At 37.4% G+C, this 18,470-nt stretch overlaps 2 protein-coding genes across 3 annotated transcripts in view; one reads left to right on the top strand and one right to left on the bottom strand.

Moving 5' to 3' along the window:
• Positions 1 to 2,080: 2,080 nt before the first annotated feature.
• H (transcriptional corepressor hairless) lies at positions 2,081 to 6,450 on the top strand. The gene is made up of 5 exons (XM_077445056.1): positions 2,081 to 2,098; positions 2,249 to 2,511; positions 2,605 to 2,775; positions 4,910 to 6,193; positions 6,280 to 6,450. Exons 2-5 carry the CDS (start codon positions 2,373 to 2,375, stop codon positions 6,306 to 6,308), a joined length of 1,623 nt encoding a protein of 540 aa, XP_077301182.1. The 5' UTR covers positions 2,081 to 2,098; positions 2,249 to 2,372; the 3' UTR covers positions 6,309 to 6,450.
• A 4,581-nt stretch (positions 6,451 to 11,031) lies between these two features.
• The window catches only part of MTA1-like (metastasis associated 1-like), a 54,636-nt gene continuing 47,197 nt past the window's right edge, over positions 11,032 to 18,470 (bottom strand). The window contains exons 4-18 of one of the 2 annotated variants that reach the window (XR_013261364.1): positions 16,618 to 16,832; positions 16,415 to 16,532; positions 16,136 to 16,338; positions 15,874 to 16,062; positions 15,660 to 15,793; positions 15,418 to 15,530; positions 15,240 to 15,340; positions 14,981 to 15,160; positions 14,107 to 14,332; positions 13,812 to 14,033; positions 13,604 to 13,735; positions 13,034 to 13,260; positions 11,771 to 11,886; positions 11,492 to 11,691; positions 11,032 to 11,280 (exon numbers count right to left, since the gene is read on the bottom strand). Coding sequence is in view for 1 of the 2 variants with exons in the window: in XM_077443616.1 (XP_077299742.1) it covers positions 11,556 to 11,691; positions 11,771 to 11,886; positions 13,034 to 13,260; positions 13,604 to 13,735; positions 13,812 to 14,033; positions 14,107 to 14,332; positions 14,981 to 15,160; positions 15,240 to 15,340; positions 15,418 to 15,530; positions 15,660 to 15,793; positions 15,874 to 16,062; positions 16,136 to 16,338; positions 16,415 to 16,532; positions 16,618 to 16,832 (2,312 nt within the window). In the remaining variant the exon portion in view is untranslated. Of the gene's footprint in view, positions 11,692 to 11,770; positions 11,887 to 13,033; positions 13,261 to 13,603; positions 13,736 to 13,811; positions 14,034 to 14,106; positions 14,333 to 14,980; positions 15,161 to 15,239; positions 15,341 to 15,417; positions 15,531 to 15,659; positions 15,794 to 15,873; positions 16,063 to 16,135; positions 16,339 to 16,414; positions 16,533 to 16,617; positions 16,833 to 18,470 lie in introns of both variants that reach the window. The other variant, XM_077443616.1, reaches the window with a different exon arrangement.

Here is an 18,470-nt window from a genome sequence, read left to right as displayed (position 1 = left end):
GAGAGACGTAAAGTCTAAAGAGTGAGGAAAAAAAATCGTGGAAGTGATCGTCCTTTACAACAACTGGACAAAACAGCTGACATCTCCGGGCACACGGATTTTTTGTGGCAACATTTTTAGGGGCTGAGAGCAATTCTATGCATACTACTTCAATTTAGATAAAGTAATAATAACTGTTTTTCAATGAGTGAGGCTGGTCCGAACATCTAGCACGTGCACATACAGACTTTGTCGAACTAATAATACCACACAATTTCATTAGTAGAGCCTATTTCAAAGAGATCCTACTGCAACTGAGAAAAACAGTCGAAATCTCCGTCTGCACGGAGCTTTAGTAGCAACATTTTTGGAAGCTGAGAGCGCTTCTACCCATTATACTTCAATGGTTTACGTCCTAAAAATCTGTCATGGATTTGGGATAGAAAACTATCCAAAAATGGTACAAATGATTGATTTTTTGATTTTTAAATGCTTTTCATTATTTCGAAATTATGTTCACAATACATCTTATATCTATTTTAATAGCTACTGATCTACTGATCATTTTCTATTTTACAATTTAATTTAATTTGGTTAGTAATTACAGTATTATATTATTCTAATGTTAATCTAAAGCATAATAGGAAAAAGAGCTCAAAAACCTATTTACAATCCTTATAAATGTTCATAATACATCTAATACATAATATTAATTAAAGACTCTCTTAAGTCGATGATCTAAAGCAGATTGTGTTTAGGTAATCTGTGTTTATACCTGAAGGGATATTTTGTTGTAATCACCGAGACTCTTCACAAGTGTGTTAGTATGGTTATTAGTGATTCTGTCATAGAATCTACTGGTTAGTTTGTTAGTAATGTCTGTAACAAACGGAATTTTATATATGGTATGCAGTTTTTTCAGGTTAGTATATATGGGTGTATTATAAGTTATTTTTAGGGATTTATTTTGTATTACTTGGAGCTTGGAAAGGTTAGTATTCGAGGCGTTATTCCATACAGGTGAAGTATAGGTTAATAATGGTAATATGAGCGCGCGATATAATTTTATTTTATTTACCGTTACTAAGCCCGCTTTAAAGGTCACGGAATTTGACCCTTAAAGCCCTCAACATGAGGCCACCACCCCCCCGACGAATACAGTCCAAGAGACCCTTTCGTCGGAGAACGAGACGGTTGTTCATGAATATCGCACAAGAACAACCGCACATCACTGTTCTAATAAAAAAACTACACTGTACATAACCAAGTACAAAATTAACAACAACGCATGAACACATAAAGCGCGCATGCGGTAGGAAACAAAACCTGAGATGTGCCGTTTATTTACCATTGATAAAGAACTATGGCGATTAAATATTGGATATATTGAGGATATACCCCGCATCGCTTTGCATTTCGCTGCCTCAATGTGAGGTGCCCATCTATTACAAATGATCAATTACGACAGGATTGGGATATTTTGCCCCCGACTGCACACCGCCAAGGGGGAGGGTCCAGACCCTCTGGACCCCCCCTTGGCTACGCCACTGGTATCGGGTGTAGAAATTGGTATTGTAAACGTAGTCATTGTTTATTTATTTATTTATTTAAATAAACTATGGAGGATGAACGAATGAGACGACTGGCATGTTAATGCACGTGTTTATTATATGACAGCTGAAGACAGAGTGAGTAGCAGCACTCCGAACCCAGCCGGGTTGGTCCCCACTCGCAGGAAGGCAACCAAACTCGACCATGTCGTATAAGCGAGCCGCCACAAAACAATGTTTATTTATTTATTTTATTTAACGTTTCTTGGAAAATAGCCCTAAAATGGCCTCTTTCGTGGAAGAAGCACGCTGGACCGCCGAAGACTGGTTATGAATGTTTCGATAGCGATATAGTGAAATGGAAAAGAGATTGAGAGAGCGGACGGTCGGTGGCTTGCAGGGTGGTGGGTGTCTTCGTCGGCGCAACGGCTGCGAGGAAGTGTGATGTGCGTGAGCGTGTGCGTGTGTCCGCGAGTGTGTGGGTGAGGTAGTGGCGCTGGCGAGTGGCGAGTGGCGACGAGATCCTCGGTCGAGTGCGAGTGCGAGTGCCTGTGTCAGTGGCAGTGGCAGTGCGAGTGCAGCACCCCGCACGAAAAATGGGGAGGGGAGAGCGCGGGGCGAGGGGCGCCAATGAGGGGTGCTGGAGTCGGTGCCGGAGGTGGTAGTGGTAGTGTCGGTGTCGGTGTCGGTGTCGGTGTCAGCGCCAGTGCCAGTGGCAGTGGGCGTGTGCTGGAACGCGAGTGCGACGATTGCGAGTGCGAGTGCTAGAGAGGAAGTGGGGTGAGGAGGTGAGGAGAGGTGAGGAGGCCGACATGCGTGTGCGGAGACTCGTGAACGGCGAACATGACAGAGGCGGCCGCCCTCAACGGCGACGCGCGCTCTCCGAAGCCGCCCCGAGCCGCTCCGCCCCCTCCCAACGCCCCGCCACCGCCGCCCCCGCACACCCCCGCGACTCACGGCGGCCGACTCAAGTTCTTCAAGGGTAACGCACGCACACACTCACCCCCATCCCCACCACCACCACCACCACCACCACCACTCTGTCTCACCACTCACTCACCACTCACTGTTTCAGATGGCAAGTTCATCCTGGAGCTGGCGCGAGCGCACGACGCGTGGGTGTCCGTGCCCAGGAGGACCTTCTGGCCGCCGACCCCGCATTCGGCCGCCCCCGCGCCGCCGCCCCCCACGTCTACGCCCCCCGCTGCCGCGCCTCAGAACCACGAGCGCGCGCCCTCACTCAGCGGTCAGTCTCATCACTCAACACTCAACACGATCCATCCTCATTCCAATCATGTATTATATTTAATCCGAGTGCTCGCCGTACTTCACATCCTAAACATGATCGCAATGTGACGTGCATTCAAATATTTGAATCCGATCATCTTCTAATATATCATTTCGAAAGACACTTTGTATGTATGTATGTATATTGGTTTGGTTCGTAAAATCTGTCAAGTTCAAATTAATAAAAAAACAAATGAATGTAAATAAAATAAATCTATTCAAATACATTTTATTAAATGTTTACTATTAAGTTTAAGCGGTTTATATTACAAATACCAGGCGAAGCCGGGTAAAAACACTAATATATAATTTCGGAAGAGACTTTGTATGTATATATATTGAAGTTCAAATTAATAAAAAAACAAATAAATGTAAATAAAATAAATCTATTCAAATACGTTTTATAAAATGTTAACTATTAGGTTTAAGTGGTTTATATTACAAAATACTGGGCGAAGCCGGGTAAAAACATTAATATATAATTTCGGAAAAGACTTTGCATGTTAGTTATTTGAGTGGTAGAATCCGTGGCGTTAAATTTAATAATAAAATAAAAACAAATGAATATATTCAAATAAATTTAATAAAATGTTTACTAATAATAGATTAGCCTTTTTTTAAGCAGTTTATATTACAAATACCGAGCAAAGCTGTGTAAAAACACTAGTTGCTTTTAAAATAAAAAAGCTTTCATTCATCATCTCAACTGTCAAAGTTTCAACATTGTTCACAGCCATCTTGTTTTTCATTTTGTATCATATTTATATATTGTGAATTAACTAGTCGAAATTCGTGTTTAATTTATACATTAAACCTTCGAGTGCCAACTTCTTTTCTGTTGAAAACTTCGCCAAAATTTCCAACTAGAATTATTTAGAAATCCAATAGAAAGCAAGTATAAAAATTGTAGCTAATTCAAAGATAACCACCACCGAGGATTAAAGGTGTGTTTCGACTGTCTAATATATCTTGCAACAATATAAAATAAACAAAACAAGTCTATTGATGAATGTATTTTTCTAAAACTAATTCCATCTCTTCTTCATTGTTGTTAAAATGTAATGCTCACAATCTAAAATACTCGGCAGTTAGGGATTTTCATCGGGTAATTCTGCTATGGTTGTAAATTCAGAAATTCCGGTATAAATCAGTCTTTATAAACATTGACAAGGAATACACGACCAGTGTTCAATGCTACTTGGAAAGGCTTAGCGGGTAGTATTCTCGTTTATTTTTTACATACTCAAAATACAACGCCTATCAAAATACGAACTTGGTCAGCATTCAAAGAATTAAATTGGCCATTTCGTTACAATTTTAAAATCAGTAGACAACAATATTTGTGCACAATTCAAACGAAATCTTTACAAAATGATTTTTATTTGTATATATCGTAAAATAGACTGTGATAACGATTGACCATTTTAATTTTAATATTTTTAAATAAATTTAGAATAATATATGTAAATTGTCAAAACAGTAATTTTTTATACAATACAAGAACTCAGAAATTTATGTTACATGCGTGTTGAGTGTGTATGAATATAGTCAACATGCTACGTTTCTCTTTCTCCCCTTGGAATCTTATATCGTGGAGAGATATCACTTCATTCACATGATCCGCCGACAAAAACAAGAATTTTTTTTAAATAGATTTTAAATTATTAATTCCGTTGATCCAAATTATGATATTTTACTGAGTGCACAATTATGTACACACACAGGCCACTAGTATATAAATAAAGAAAACAATAAGGCCAATTAATTACTCACTAATATCTCACTGACCGGTTAAAAACAGGTCTTTTCAAACGAATGAACACACGATTATATTGTTTTAATTTAAATTAATAACATTCAGTCACCGTATCAATATATGTATCTGCAATGAATCATAATATTCAAATGTGTTTGTGTTGACAGTATATGATTTATTGAGTACATAGTTTGCATTAACGTCACTCGACCGTTCCCAGTATATTATGAAAAAGTATTATTTCAATTTGAATGTCTCCAAAGTACTCGGAATTGTGAAAATAGTTTCGTTTTGTTTTTTAGAATATAAATTCAATGAATGATTACGACTGTTTCAGTTTCTGATGACAATAGCTCGATACAGTCCTCGCCATGGCAGCGAGATCACTGTTGGAAGCAGTCGACTCCGCAACGAGGACTCTCAAAGGAGCTGACGGGACTCTATTTGCGTCCCGTCGAGCTGCCTCCCGCCTTGCTGATGATGCCTTCCGCTCGTCGGAAACGTCGAAGACCTTTCGACGTGACCCTCGTCACTCTTCCCAACGGACTGCCCGTTCACACATCGAACGGCACCGGGAGCCACTCTCCCGAGAATTGCAGTGACGAAGTCGACAACGGTCGCAAAGTAAACAGCCCCGCGTTGGACGATCATAAAAGTGCGCCGTTAGAAAAACACGTAGGCAAATTCAAGTTCTTCAAACATTCGAGTGAACCGGTCAGGGGACGCGTTACGTATAGAGTGTATAAAAAATCCAAAAAGTTTAAAAAACGTAAGGAATTGTGTAAAATTGTCGACACGCTCAACGACAAGCTGGCCGCTCAGCCGGTGTCCGTGACGGCGAAGTTGTCGTCGGCGTTCAACTGCAAGCAGGACGCCGCGCACATGATGGTCTCGCCGAGGAAGCGCATCCTGAGGGAGTTCGAGCGCGTCAGTCTCGAGGACAAGGCCAACAAGCGGCCGAGGTCGCGCAACACCACCGTCTTACCGAAGGCGGGCCCGTCGACGCTCGAAAACTGCACGGCGGTGGTCTCCATCCCGCCGCCGACACACCAGAACGGCACGCAGCAGCACCACCACACTCCGAGGCGCGAACCGTCCACGTCCAAACCGGGCAGCAGCTACAGCATCAACTCGCTGCTGAGCATGTCGGAGGAGAGCCCGCCGCGGAGGTCGCCCGAAGTGTACCACCCGAAAAAGTCCTCCCAAATGCACGGCTTCATCAAGACTGAATCGCCCGTCAGCATCCACTCGCCCGATCTCAGCTCGAGCCCCGACGTCATGGAGCGGCAACGGAGCGTGCGACCGTTGACCGCCTACATGCCCCACTCGTTCACGCCGCCGAGCCACGCGGGCTACGCCTCGGCGAGCCCCCGACCCATGGACAAGTTCTACCAGGAATCTTACACGAACCCCGAAGATCCCTCGCAGATACCTTATCAAGTTTGCATCCCCCCTCCATACTTACCGTCGACGGCGTATCTGACTCCCATGTATCCACCGTACAGTCCTCGTACTCCGGCACCGCTGTGGCCCCACTATCCCGTGATGCCTCCCGGAATTTGGGCGCCGTTACCTCATCCGTTGCTCACAGACCACATGCCCAGAGAGGATACATCATCAGGTCTACATTCGAATCGACGTTACAATACAATATTGCACTCGTTTAACATTTTATTTTAATTTCATTTTCTTTTGCTTTGATTTCAGATGTACCGTTAAATTTGTCTAAACACTGACCGAGAGCATTTGTATGATACATTTTGGACGAAATTATTTTTTCAGTGTTAAAAAATATTGGAGAATTAGACTGATATGATTAAATGAACAAAGACGTCTTTACTTATTGATAATTTAACGGTAATGTCGTAGTGTTTGCTACGTAGCGATGAATTGCTCGTTTATTGTGCCCCGACATGTTTTATTTGTATCGATCGACAGAGTGTTGTGACCGAGACCATTTTTGTGAGCAGTGCCTTTTTGAAAGGAAATATATAGTTTTTTTATGGAATATATATATATATATATATAAATAAATATATATATACATACATATATGTATATGTATATCTATTTTATTATGAATATATTGTACAGCTATTATATTTAATGATTAAATTATATATATAGGGAATGTAATCGGTAATATTTTGTGTAATTGAATATTATACATTGTGAAAATTTTTGATATTTGTACTCTGTGTCTCTGTGTTTGTAATTTTGATATTTTAGCATTATCGTCGTGCGCACCCTATTATACTCTGTCGTTGAATTGGAATCTTCAAACAATCGGTCCGAATTCTGTAATGTCTCACACTATGTCTAGTTGGGAGCCTGGGATTAATTAATTTTTTGCGTATTATCGTAATGCTTACTCTATAATATCTAGTCATACATATGTACTATCGATTGACATTACGCTTTGTTTGAATTCACTTTCAATAATGGACAGATTTGTGTGTGTGAAAATAATGTTTGCATTGACAATGTTGTGTACGAAAAGCTGCATATTATTATGTGTATTTCGAAATTGAAATCTCGCTCAAATTTTGTTGGAGCGGTGACGTGACGATACCGAGGCAATTGTATGAGTCGTTGGGTGCTCCTCAAATGTGATGTTTCTCAACGAGTATCGAGAAGAATGTATTATGTTTCCGAATTGATGAGACACCGATGCAATATAAACCCTCACTGGTTAAATATGCCTTATTAGCTTACCTTTGCAGTATAAAATGTGTCATTTGACTACATACCGATGTAGCGTTTCCCAACTGGGGTTACGCGAGAGCTCGTTCAGGGATAATATATTGCTATAATTGATTGTTTTTCTTTTGTCAAACATTGCACTAGACGGTTTTCTATCTATTCATTTATATTGAATGTGATTCTATGAGGGGAAAAGTTAATGAAATGGATAAGTCTCCATTTTCTTAAATAGTTTTTTTTTTTTTAGTAAGCTGCTAATGACTGCAAATTTACAAAAATTAGAAATGTAATGTGAGAAAAACAAAAATTCTATTTAATATTTGATTAAACGTATATTTTCTATACCATAAAATCCTCCTCCATAAAATGAAGAATAGTTTTGTCAAGTGTTAAATTAGATCTAAAGACCTTACAGAGTCGAGACTGGTGAGGGTTGAAATGTAAATGTAAACTTTTGATTTGGAAATATGGAACGCTTTCAATGAAAGGTCGTCACAAAATATATCGATGATCTCATGTGTGTATTATTTTCGCATAAAACGTTTGCAAAACATCGACATATTCGCCCTATTTTCTCGTTTGAATTTTACATTCAATAAATATATATATTGCAATTCCGTTATACAAAATTAACTTTTTAAAGACTGCTTCGTAGGCAATATTATGTACGCTACAAAAAAAAAATTCCACAAACTGAAAAGTTTATTTATAATTTATATCGACATTCCATGCGATGTTTGCACTCGAAATATAAATGTCAATAATTTAAATGTTCCAAATTTCGTGTACACACACTCCGGTGGTGAAAAGACTATATTCCGGCAAATTATTTTTTTTTTAAATGAAATGTATACTCTATATATTATTATATATACACATATATATTTTTGTAATTAACTTGGTGCTATAGCACGGATTTAATAAAATATTCTTAATGAACTAATTGTGCAATATCGAGAAGCAGCTCAAGAATGTACTGCTTTTGTATTCTGGTCGTATCGTATGACCGAGAGGGACCAAAACAATACGGCAGATTATTTTTTATTTATTTATTATTATTTGTCACGATTGAATACGATCGATACGATGTAGCCTCAGCTTTGTTAGGACGTCAACGGTCTGCGTGTGTATTGAAAGCAGGGTCAGAATCGTAACACTGTACCGAGAGTTTACCGTGTGGTTTCTGTACATATAGTCATATATAATATGTAAACACAATAGTTGTTAGATAAGGTTTAAAAAAAAAACAACAACACGCACACCTGAAATTCTATACTTTATATATATATATTATTTTTATTTCAGCGACGGTTTGCAATCGTCGATTAGTGTTTAAAAATATATAAAGTTTTGTACAGTATTTTTGTATCTTTTGTACTGTTTAAGGTGTCCACGTTACAATCACAAAAGGCTCGTCTCACGAATGCTCTCTCTCTTTTTTTTATTCTATCTACAGATATGAAATGATTAACAAATATATATATTGATTCGGTTCTTTATTTTTGATACGTTTTAAACGATGCCTTAAACGCAAAAGGAATATTCCTAATTAATGATCATTGCGTTTGGAAAGTGCCCCCCCCCCCCCTAAAATTCTTGAGATTAAAGTGTAGATATACTTATATATATATATTTTTTGATGCATTGCTCCATAATTAGTCAATGCTAAGTAATCTTGATCGTCGTAGGACTGACTCTTTCATATCATGCATAATTGTAAAAATATTATATTTCGTATGAACCATATATGTATTGTATGCAAAAAAAAATTGTTTAATTAATCATAGAACTGATTTTGTAGATGTCTCGCTTACAGGTCACACATTTAGTGCCATTTTCGATTCGCTCTTATAAATGCCGAAAGTTCAGGCTTTCGTTTGAAGAAAAAGAAAAAAAAGTTTTATATATTATATTATACAATACAAACCTGATAAATTTTTGATAAAAATATACATACATGTCGATGTAAAATGTACGAATTTAATTGCAAAGCGTGTGCAAGGTTGTAATTCGTCTTGTGTGACCGAGAATGTTTCTACGAAGACTGATATTTACATAATTTTCTTATTTATTGTGATATAACTGGAATTGCCGCATTAATTCATATATACGCATATATATATATATTATTTTTTTAACCTCAAAATTTCTCATGACAAAGCGTTTCTTGCAATTGTCTTCCTTGAAATTGAAATAAAATGGAAAAAAACTCGTCTATCTACGAAAATAATGATCTATGATAAAGATTTATTGGTAATTAAGGTATAGATATTTACTCGAATAAATGATTCTTTTTTTACTAAGTGTTAATTTCTAATTCTTCCACATGTTTCCTTATCCAATCGAAAAACCAGTTTACAAGTTGACAGGTGTGACTTTGAAGCCTTCAAATCTCACCTGCAATGCCTAATTCAACTGGCGAATGTATTTTTATGGTGTTGCTCATTTCATGAAAATATCAAAAATATGTCGATTGTGTACAGTATTCTTTAAAAACAAGTGAATGTCAATTTTGATTTAAAACAAAAGAAATAATATTTCATGAAAAAATGGCGGCTACTTAATAAATTCATGAAAAAGCAATATATTTTTATAAAATGAGCAATTTTACAGATATGAAGGTGAGTAAGTAGTCTGTTGAAGAAATGATGATGATGAATGTTCAGTTCACTGTATTAAAACAACACGTAAGTCTGGGATTTGTGCTTTATTTACGAAAAAGAAAACGAAAAATATCCTACGCCGACTTTCTGAAAATGTATTTTTAAAATTACATATGTATATATATGGATGAAGGTTTCGTCAGCGAGAGTGACCGCGTCGTAAGAAACATTATCAATAGTCAAAAATAGCGTACGGCACGTACGTGTATGCAAAAATTTGGGACATAATCTTGGAAGCGATCGCTTCCGCTGACGCACTCTCTCCACACATTGCGATGCATCAGAAAAATCAACACTCTGTACACGTCCAAAAATATGGTTGAATTTGTATAATAACGATTATAAAACGGTGGTCGTCGTAATTGAGACAGATACGCATGACGTTCAAAAGTCATGGAAAATAATGAAAATAAAAAAAATGTACAAAGTATAGTATAATATATATATATATATATGTATAGTAAAATAATGTAAAAAAATTTGATTCAATTAATGTAATTGACATATTTAGTTTTGAATATTGAATTGTTTGATTTTTTTATTTTCTCCATATAAAACACAAATATGCGGATGCAGATGCGCACACGTCTTGGATGTGAATGTGCGCTCGTGCATGCGACGTATTATTATATATGTACAATGAAACGAAAAGGGAAAACGTGTATACAAAAAACGTCATTTCATTTTTTTTTGAGTAGCAAGTCGACTGCTGTAGTAGTCTAGTCGCCGACGCGTCGAAGACCAGATCTTCACAGTGACAATTGTGACGCGCGCACTCGGCGGCTACCTGACTGTGTATATTTTACAAATTGCAAGTATAAAAATTATGAACAATAAAATATTTTCCATTTCGAAAACGTTTGAATAACTTAAAACATACTCCGCTTAACAAATCTTTATAATCTCTAACCAACAGAGTCTGTGAAATTGCAGTATATCCAAATTCATAGAACAAATCACAAAAAGTTTTAAATATAAAAATGATCATGCTTTTTTTTATTTATTCAATTAGAGTTAGAAAAATCACATTTATTGAAAACAACCTTCATTATTTATAGTTTCTTTTTTTTTTTTTCTTTTCTTGAAATATTTATTTACGGATCAAAGGAAAAACACGTATTTTGCAGCATTGTTATGAGATACAAAATATGTTTTAAAATTAGCCATTAAGGTTTAATGGTATGTTTTAGCACAGTTTGTTGTTATTTTTTTTTTGTTTTTCGGCCTCTCTCTGCCTTCGATTTTTTTTTTTTGTAAATATAAATATCTTCACTACAGTCCACTTGACACTTCATTCACAATAAATAGTCATAATCGACACATCACCAATCGAACATTGTTTCTGAAAAAAATCAGAATCCACTTCATTATCTACATGTCGTCTATTATTCATTGGATACGGATACATTCCTCCACTCGGAGAAATATTGTTTTCGATATCACCACTGAATAATAAATTCATTTTTTATTATATATGTATATATATAACTCTAGATATGAACAATTTTCCATTGTACACGATGAAGCGGTGCTCGTCATGAATTCAAGCTAACCGAGCAGAGCCTCCATGGTGTAGGGACGAGGGTGAGGGTGTGAAGGGGGCGGCGGAGGTGCGGGTCAGTCCAAGATGACGACTTGCAGTGGTGTCGGTGCGGGTGTTACAGTCGCTCCCATCTTCCCGCCGCCTAATGATCGCCACGGTTTCCTAGCTGCTCGCCTCAACTCCACCGACGTCAGCATACGCCGTCTGACCCTAAAAAGCAAAACCGCACATTAAAAACACACAACACCGACACTTGTATCGTACATCATATCGCACATCAAATATTTACTTTGTTTGTTCTGTGGCACGGAAATACAAATCGTCGGGGGCGTCCATCCAACTGATGACATGTCGTCGGCCACGAGACCCTCCTCCGCCCGCTGCCCCGCCAGGCTTGCCGTTTACCTAACGACAAAACAATCCATCAATGTGATGCACATTAATCCCTCTGCAAGTTCTTGTCCAAGATTGCCCAACATTCGTCGTACGCACGGGGTCCACACATGGAGAGATTCTTTTTACAATTTCGTGCATTCCTCTAAACTCTTTCGTGAATATTTCATCCCAATCAGCCAACTGATTGTATTACTGTGAACAAATGACGAGTTGCCGAGCTTTTTCTAACACAAGAAAACTTTGTACTCGGAGAGAAAAGACCTTCTTCAAACATGGTATATTTTCTTTTTTTTTTTTACATATACTTTAAATCGGGAACAATTTAAACGTCCATTTTATAAAATAAATGTGCATTTAAAAAATTTCTTGTACATTACAAAAAAATTGTGTGCATTTTTAAATGACGGATACAGATTGCATTAGAAAGTTTGCTTTGATCATTGAAAAAAATATATTTGCTACTTGAAATGTGCATTAAAATGACAGATGAACTGTATCGGCAACGTCGCGGTTACGAAAATACGAACCAACGTTTGGTTAGGTTTTATTTATATCGTTTGGTCAGGGTTGGTTTTATTTATTTAAGATTACATTTCACTCATGAAAAACAAAAGTAAACACTTGGCAGTTGATAATTGCCACTTTTTGTATCTATTCTAAAGCTTATTAAATCTATTTTTTCGAATGATCGTTTCATATTTTTTATTAATCGTCACTTTATAATGCCAAAATATTTTATTCGATGCACAATATAATTTTTTTTTAAAATACAAAGTATCTTTCTCAATGTACAGATAAATCGTAGCCCTTTAAATCCATTAACAATTAAGTACGTACAGCAGTCAACAACATTCAGTTTTTGATTTAATTTTTATTTTCGTTAAAACAAATACTATTTACAATGGAATTGTCTTAGCCTAACTTGATTCGATGCTTTCTTACGCTACTGATATAGTCGAGCTTTAAAACAGCATCTGATGTTCGATATCAGCGTTTACAAACTAGGATAAATTAAAAAAAAAAGGACTTGTTAAAAAATTTCTCATCCTTTTCGTATGCATGACGCGTTCGGCGGTCTTGGACTAAACTTCAAACAACGATACATCGTCGTCAGGCAGTCATGGCCATAGATTAAACATTAGTCGATTTGAATTACGTGTGCGAATATGTGTTTGGGTAGCGGTTGTCCGGCGGCTTGAGCTCGAGCGCACATGGCTGCGTACTGTTCGCGCGTGGATCTCTGCATAGGCTGTGGATGTTTGTTCGGACGTTTCGCCGGAGGTGGTGCACAACGGTTGTCCGCCGAGTTAACTGCAGAGGCGGCGGCGCCCGTCATGCCTGACGACGTCAAGGGAACTCCGCTGACTCCGTCCCCGGGGCCCCCTAATGATAAAAATCAATCATAAGAACAGACGTTTAACAAAAGTTGACCTCTCGATCGAATAAAAAGACAATGTGAGTATGAATGTAGTAGTATTGCTTACCATCATCCCAATCCAAGTCGGAATAGAAGCCAACAAACAAAATACAACATTTAATATACAATACTAAATCAGATTTATTTTATTTATTTGCATTAAATATCAAATTCTTTTTCTACAAAATATCAAAACGTAAAATATACATATAATATTGAATGATTCTTCGTCGTCTTTGAAACTACACTTTGAACAAGTTTATGCTTTCAATTTAGTGAGACTTGTATTAGGTACGGTTAAAAACTCACTATCGACGCCGTTGAGATCATCGTAAGCACGACGTTTAAGAGCGGGCGACGGAGACGGGCTACTTCCGGTCGTTGTTCGAATTCCTTCAACGTCGACTTTGTTCGGGATCCTTTCGTACATTAAACTTCCATCTGCAACGACAATCGACAAATCAAAACCAAAAACTTTTAAAACACGAATCGAACATTCCGTCAAAGTCAAAATTACCGGGAGCTTTAGGAGGTTTGGGAAAAGCTACTTTCGGCGGTTGAGGCATTCTGTCTTTCGGAGTGAGGCGCAACCACGCGTGAGCCGGAGATCCGGGAGACGGAGCGGCATTGCCGGCCAATCTCTCGGCGACGCGAGTCACGGATCCTCGAAGACGCCCTCCGCGACCGGCCGCAAGCGTCGCCAATTCTATTCTATTCAAACCACTCATACCGACGGTACCTGCAAAAATCAGATCAGATCATAGCTAATTGATATATCTCATATAGAGCATTTTCGGGTGGAGAGTACGTACAGTCGTGTTTGACTTGGTGTATGTTCACGGGTGTAAACGGAGAGCGGGCCACCCGCCGTGGTCTCCTGAGGGCACGTGATAAGCGACGGGCGAGACGAGTGAGCGGCGACGTGCGTAAATAAAAGGCTGCACGCGTTTTCATCACAGGTCTAGGAGATCCGGCGCGGACGGCGACTCCGTGAGCAGCCGCATAGTGACGGGCCAATTGAGCCTTAAGTTTAAACTCCTGCAAAAAATAAATATAAAAATAAAATATCTGCACACCCAACGTAAACACATTAATCAGATAAATGACAATTTTAAACCAAAAACTGAGCAATGCTGATACATTCAACTAATATAAAAATTATTGTATTATTGGGAGTGAATTCAATGGACGTTACAAAACTTCTAAATTTAGCTCTCAAAACATTTTACTGGGTGATCTTTGCTTTGTGGAACAGTCAAGTTCTAATACATAATTCATGATGAATGTATTAGATCTCTAAAGCAGCGGTTCTCAGACTTTTTTCACTTGCGTATCTCTAGCTGTCTACTCCCAATAATTGTACCATGTTAGATTTTTTTTGGAATTCAATATAAGTTCTTAAACAATACACTCTCTCTAAAATTTACATGCTAAATTTTTTGCCATACATGCTCAATAGAAAAATGTGTCACCGATTTACTTTCATACATTCAATATATTTATGATAATGTATTCATTCGATATAAGCTAGTACAGTGGTCGAGGAGTAGAATAAAAAGGGACTAGTTTTTATTCTATTTGTGAATCATTGTAGAGGACACACTTCTCACTAATTTGGGACAGTTTGTGAAAATTGTCATTTATTTTACGTGATATTTTATACCAAATATTGAAAATATATTGTACCTTGCCACAATTGAGAATGGAACATCGATGCGGTCGATGTGAGAGGGCGTTATGATGACCGGGTGGTCCGGATTCCTCACCGTCGCTACTACGTCCACCAGATAACGAACCGCGTCCACGTCCCGCCCCCGGTCCTGGGATATTGTTCTCTTGCTCAGTTTCACACAACCCTCCAGCATTCTGAAGATTTCAAATGATATTTTCGTTCATGACAAATGTAAAAAATGAGCAAAAATTCATAAATAAAAACACTGACAACCTTAAGGCCACCATATTTTTTCCAATACTGCCAACAGGACGAACATATTCTGCATTGCATATGAGAGGGTCCCCAAGCGTACCACTGTGGTGACACCGTAACTATAAAAAAATAAATAAAAACAATAATACAAATCAATAAAATATTCAATACGATTCTAGAATATATAAAAACAAACCTTGACACGATGCGCATATATCTCCAGCAGTCAAATTAACTGCCGACCCGTTGGTTCCACCGTTCATGACATTATTCGATTTAGGAGTGATTACTGCAGGGTTGGGTTTATTACTACAATGAAATTAAAAAAAAAAAAAAACATTAAGACAAAACTCCAATAAAAATAAACAGCATAATAAATAAAAATAAAAAAATTACTAAATAATTTATGAGAAATATGAAACGATTACAAACACTCACTAGTTGGGAATGTACACCTGCTTTAACTTAGACTCTGCCTCAACGGCTTTAACTCTCTTTTGTTGTACATATCTATCTGTTGTTTTCCACATATAATAATATTCTACTATATTTTTTAACGTTTTCCATGGTAACTAAAACGAAAAATATGCAACTTGTTCATTAACATTCTTTGAAATAGAATTAAAAAAATAACAAACACTGATAAACATACAAAATCCTGTCTTATATCATTAAAATCTTTGCCATATTTATCGAGAGCTTCTTCAAACAGATTCGCCTCCGAAGCACTCCATTCTTCCATTTCATCCCTACAAAGCACCGGACCTGACGGCGGCACTAACGAAGACAGCGCACCCTCCATACAATATTGATGTCGATGTAAGGTATCCATTGCATGAAACTGAAACCAAACAGGAGCATAAATAATAAAAGAACACTCAAAATTGACATATAAAATATAAAAATATCCTCACCAGGGTAATATCTCTACTAGCGGCCGCCGCCGACATATGCAATGACGGTTGTTTAACACTGCTACTACAATCCAACGCTCGCGCAAACGTTCCTACAGATCGTGATACCACTAAAAATTGATCGATTTGCCGATCCGTTAATCCGTGTTCTGGCGTCCAAACTAACGTTTCCAAATCTTCTAATCGCCTAGGATCTTCTTCGCCTGTAAACACGTCAACGATGCGTTCAGTATCATTATATAAAAGAACCAACACAAAAGAATACAATCAAAGATTTACCTTCTTTTAACAAATTTGTCATTTCAGTCTGATATCTACTGCCTACACGAATTTCACCCTTATCAGCTAATAAAGTCTTTTGGGTTGGATCAAACACGAGGCAATAGAAAAATGTATCCTGAAAATATAAATTTAATGTTATGTTTGCGATACAATATATGCATATATTAATAAGAAATGTCATAAGATAATATTGTACTTACATCTTTATTTAAATAACTAAGTAAAGATTCTGTCTCGTTGAGCAAAGTGACAGAACATTTGCCACGAATGTGCGTGGCGGGGAGAGTTTCTACGTGGCGGGATAAAAACAATTCACGGTGTTTCATCTGGTGACGTTGGCGTGACGCAGGGCTATCCGAGCCTGCTTGGGTGCCCATTACGCTATTGAGAGCCTCCGGTTCTTCTTCCATTGCAGCTGAAATAATACAGAAAAAATCGAAATTAATTAAAAATTAAAGCATTAAGTTCGCGTAGCTAATTGTATAATATTTGAATATAATAAGATATTTTTTATTTGGGAAATTACATCGCAATTTTTGTCAACGACTTCTAGTACTGTTATATTTTATTCTAAAAATTAATTGAAAGAAAAAAAAATAGCATCAAGGCAGTTCACTATCACGTTTTAAATTATAGAACGAGATTTTAACTTTTTTTTTTTATATATATATATATATATATATATATATATATATATATATATATACTTTTTATATGTACTCAACCAAAATCCAAAAATATTAAATGTACTGATAACGAATACATATTAAATTGAACATGTACCATGCACATATATAAATTAAAAAGTTTGTTTGCCCGCTATCTAAATCTACAGTTTTTAATATTAAATTTATATTGATTTATGCTTTTGGAAAGACGGCATAGTGGATGGATCAATTTTATATTTTCCCATAATACCATCATCGGGTTACAGATATAAATTATGAAATCACATTCAAATAGTGGTGACATAGTGGGTAGGATGATTTTTGCCAATTGGATGAGGAACCGTTTCAACACTGAAATCGAATAAATTGGCAAACTGATCGAATTGGAATCACAAATATACAAGCCTGACCAGCAGCACTACAGATAATACTCGGTATAAATTCTTTTCAATCGAGATCAACCCGGCAACCTGTTAGTTATGTGGTTAGCATTATGGTCATTGCGTTTATGTTAACCACCAAGAAGTACAATTGATTAGAATATGTATATCAAAAGCCTCCCTCAAATCTGAGCAACCCACACTCAGCTAGCTGGGCTATGAAAAAATGTTAATGAAATTTTTCCATTTTCGTTATAAACACGCGAAAGATTTGAATTCCCCAAGAGGAAATCTAGCATCGCAACCCCTCCTCCCCCTAGGGAAGTGGCTCAGGGAAACGATCCCACTCTCCCCCCTTTTCAATGCCCTCGTGTTGGGCGTTCAACAACATTCGAGGGTTCTAGTGGAACGCGCGTGCAAAAACCAGCGTTTGCCTCTCTCCATACCCCAAGAGCCGCAATCAACAGGCAACACAACACGATACGAACACGTGATGTTTCCATTTCCAAAATCAAAACAAACCAAAACGTTTTTTTTTTCTTTAATCCACCTCGCATCAGCAGGAAATACAACAACGGATTCTTAATACACTTAATAACAAGGCACCAAAGTAGAATAAGTACGGAACAATTTACATAAAATTTCGATGTGAACGTTTTCTAATGTTTCGAAACGAGCGTGGTAAAGCAAAAATGGCTAATTTCATTTTGCATAAAACGGTTCATATTTAATAATGATCAATACGACAAAATTTCCAATTTCACCTGCAATTTTCCACAACTTGATCTGTCACGTTGTACAAAACGTCAAATGTCAATCGATAAGTATGATATAAAAAAAAATTCGATCGAAAAGCGACAATTAACAAACTGCTTATAGCTTTATACCACCAGTGATACATAATTGGTTCATCAGCGGTTCTATAGAAATGTCCCCTTGGCCTCATCGAATTTTTCTTTTTTCAAAAGAAAACCTATCTTTAATTACTTTTTGAGAGGGGGGGAA

This window comes from Arctopsyche grandis, chromosome 13 (assembly GCF_051622035.1).
Source record: "Arctopsyche grandis isolate Sample6627 chromosome 13, ASM5162203v2, whole genome shotgun sequence".
NCBI lineage: Eukaryota > Metazoa > Arthropoda > Insecta > Trichoptera > Hydropsychidae > Arctopsyche > Arctopsyche grandis.
Note: the sequence above shows the minus strand (reverse complement) of the source record. Positions and strands in the feature narration are given on the sequence as shown.

What these genes read in the sequence shown, in the direction of transcription:
- H (XM_077445056.1), top strand. Translation starts at nt 2,373, where the DNA reads ATGACAGAGGCGGCCGCCCTCAACGGCGACGCGCGCTCTCCGAAGCCG. An exon ending in GCGCGCGCCCTCACTCAGCG is followed by an intron (nt 2,776 to 4,909) that starts GTCAGTCTCATC and finishes CGACTGTTTCAG; the next exon opens with TTTCTGATGACAATAGCTCG. An exon ending in CAGAGAGGATACATCATCAG is followed by an intron (nt 6,194 to 6,279) that starts GTCTACATTCGA and finishes CTTTGATTTCAG; the next exon opens with ATGTACCGTTAAATTTGTCT.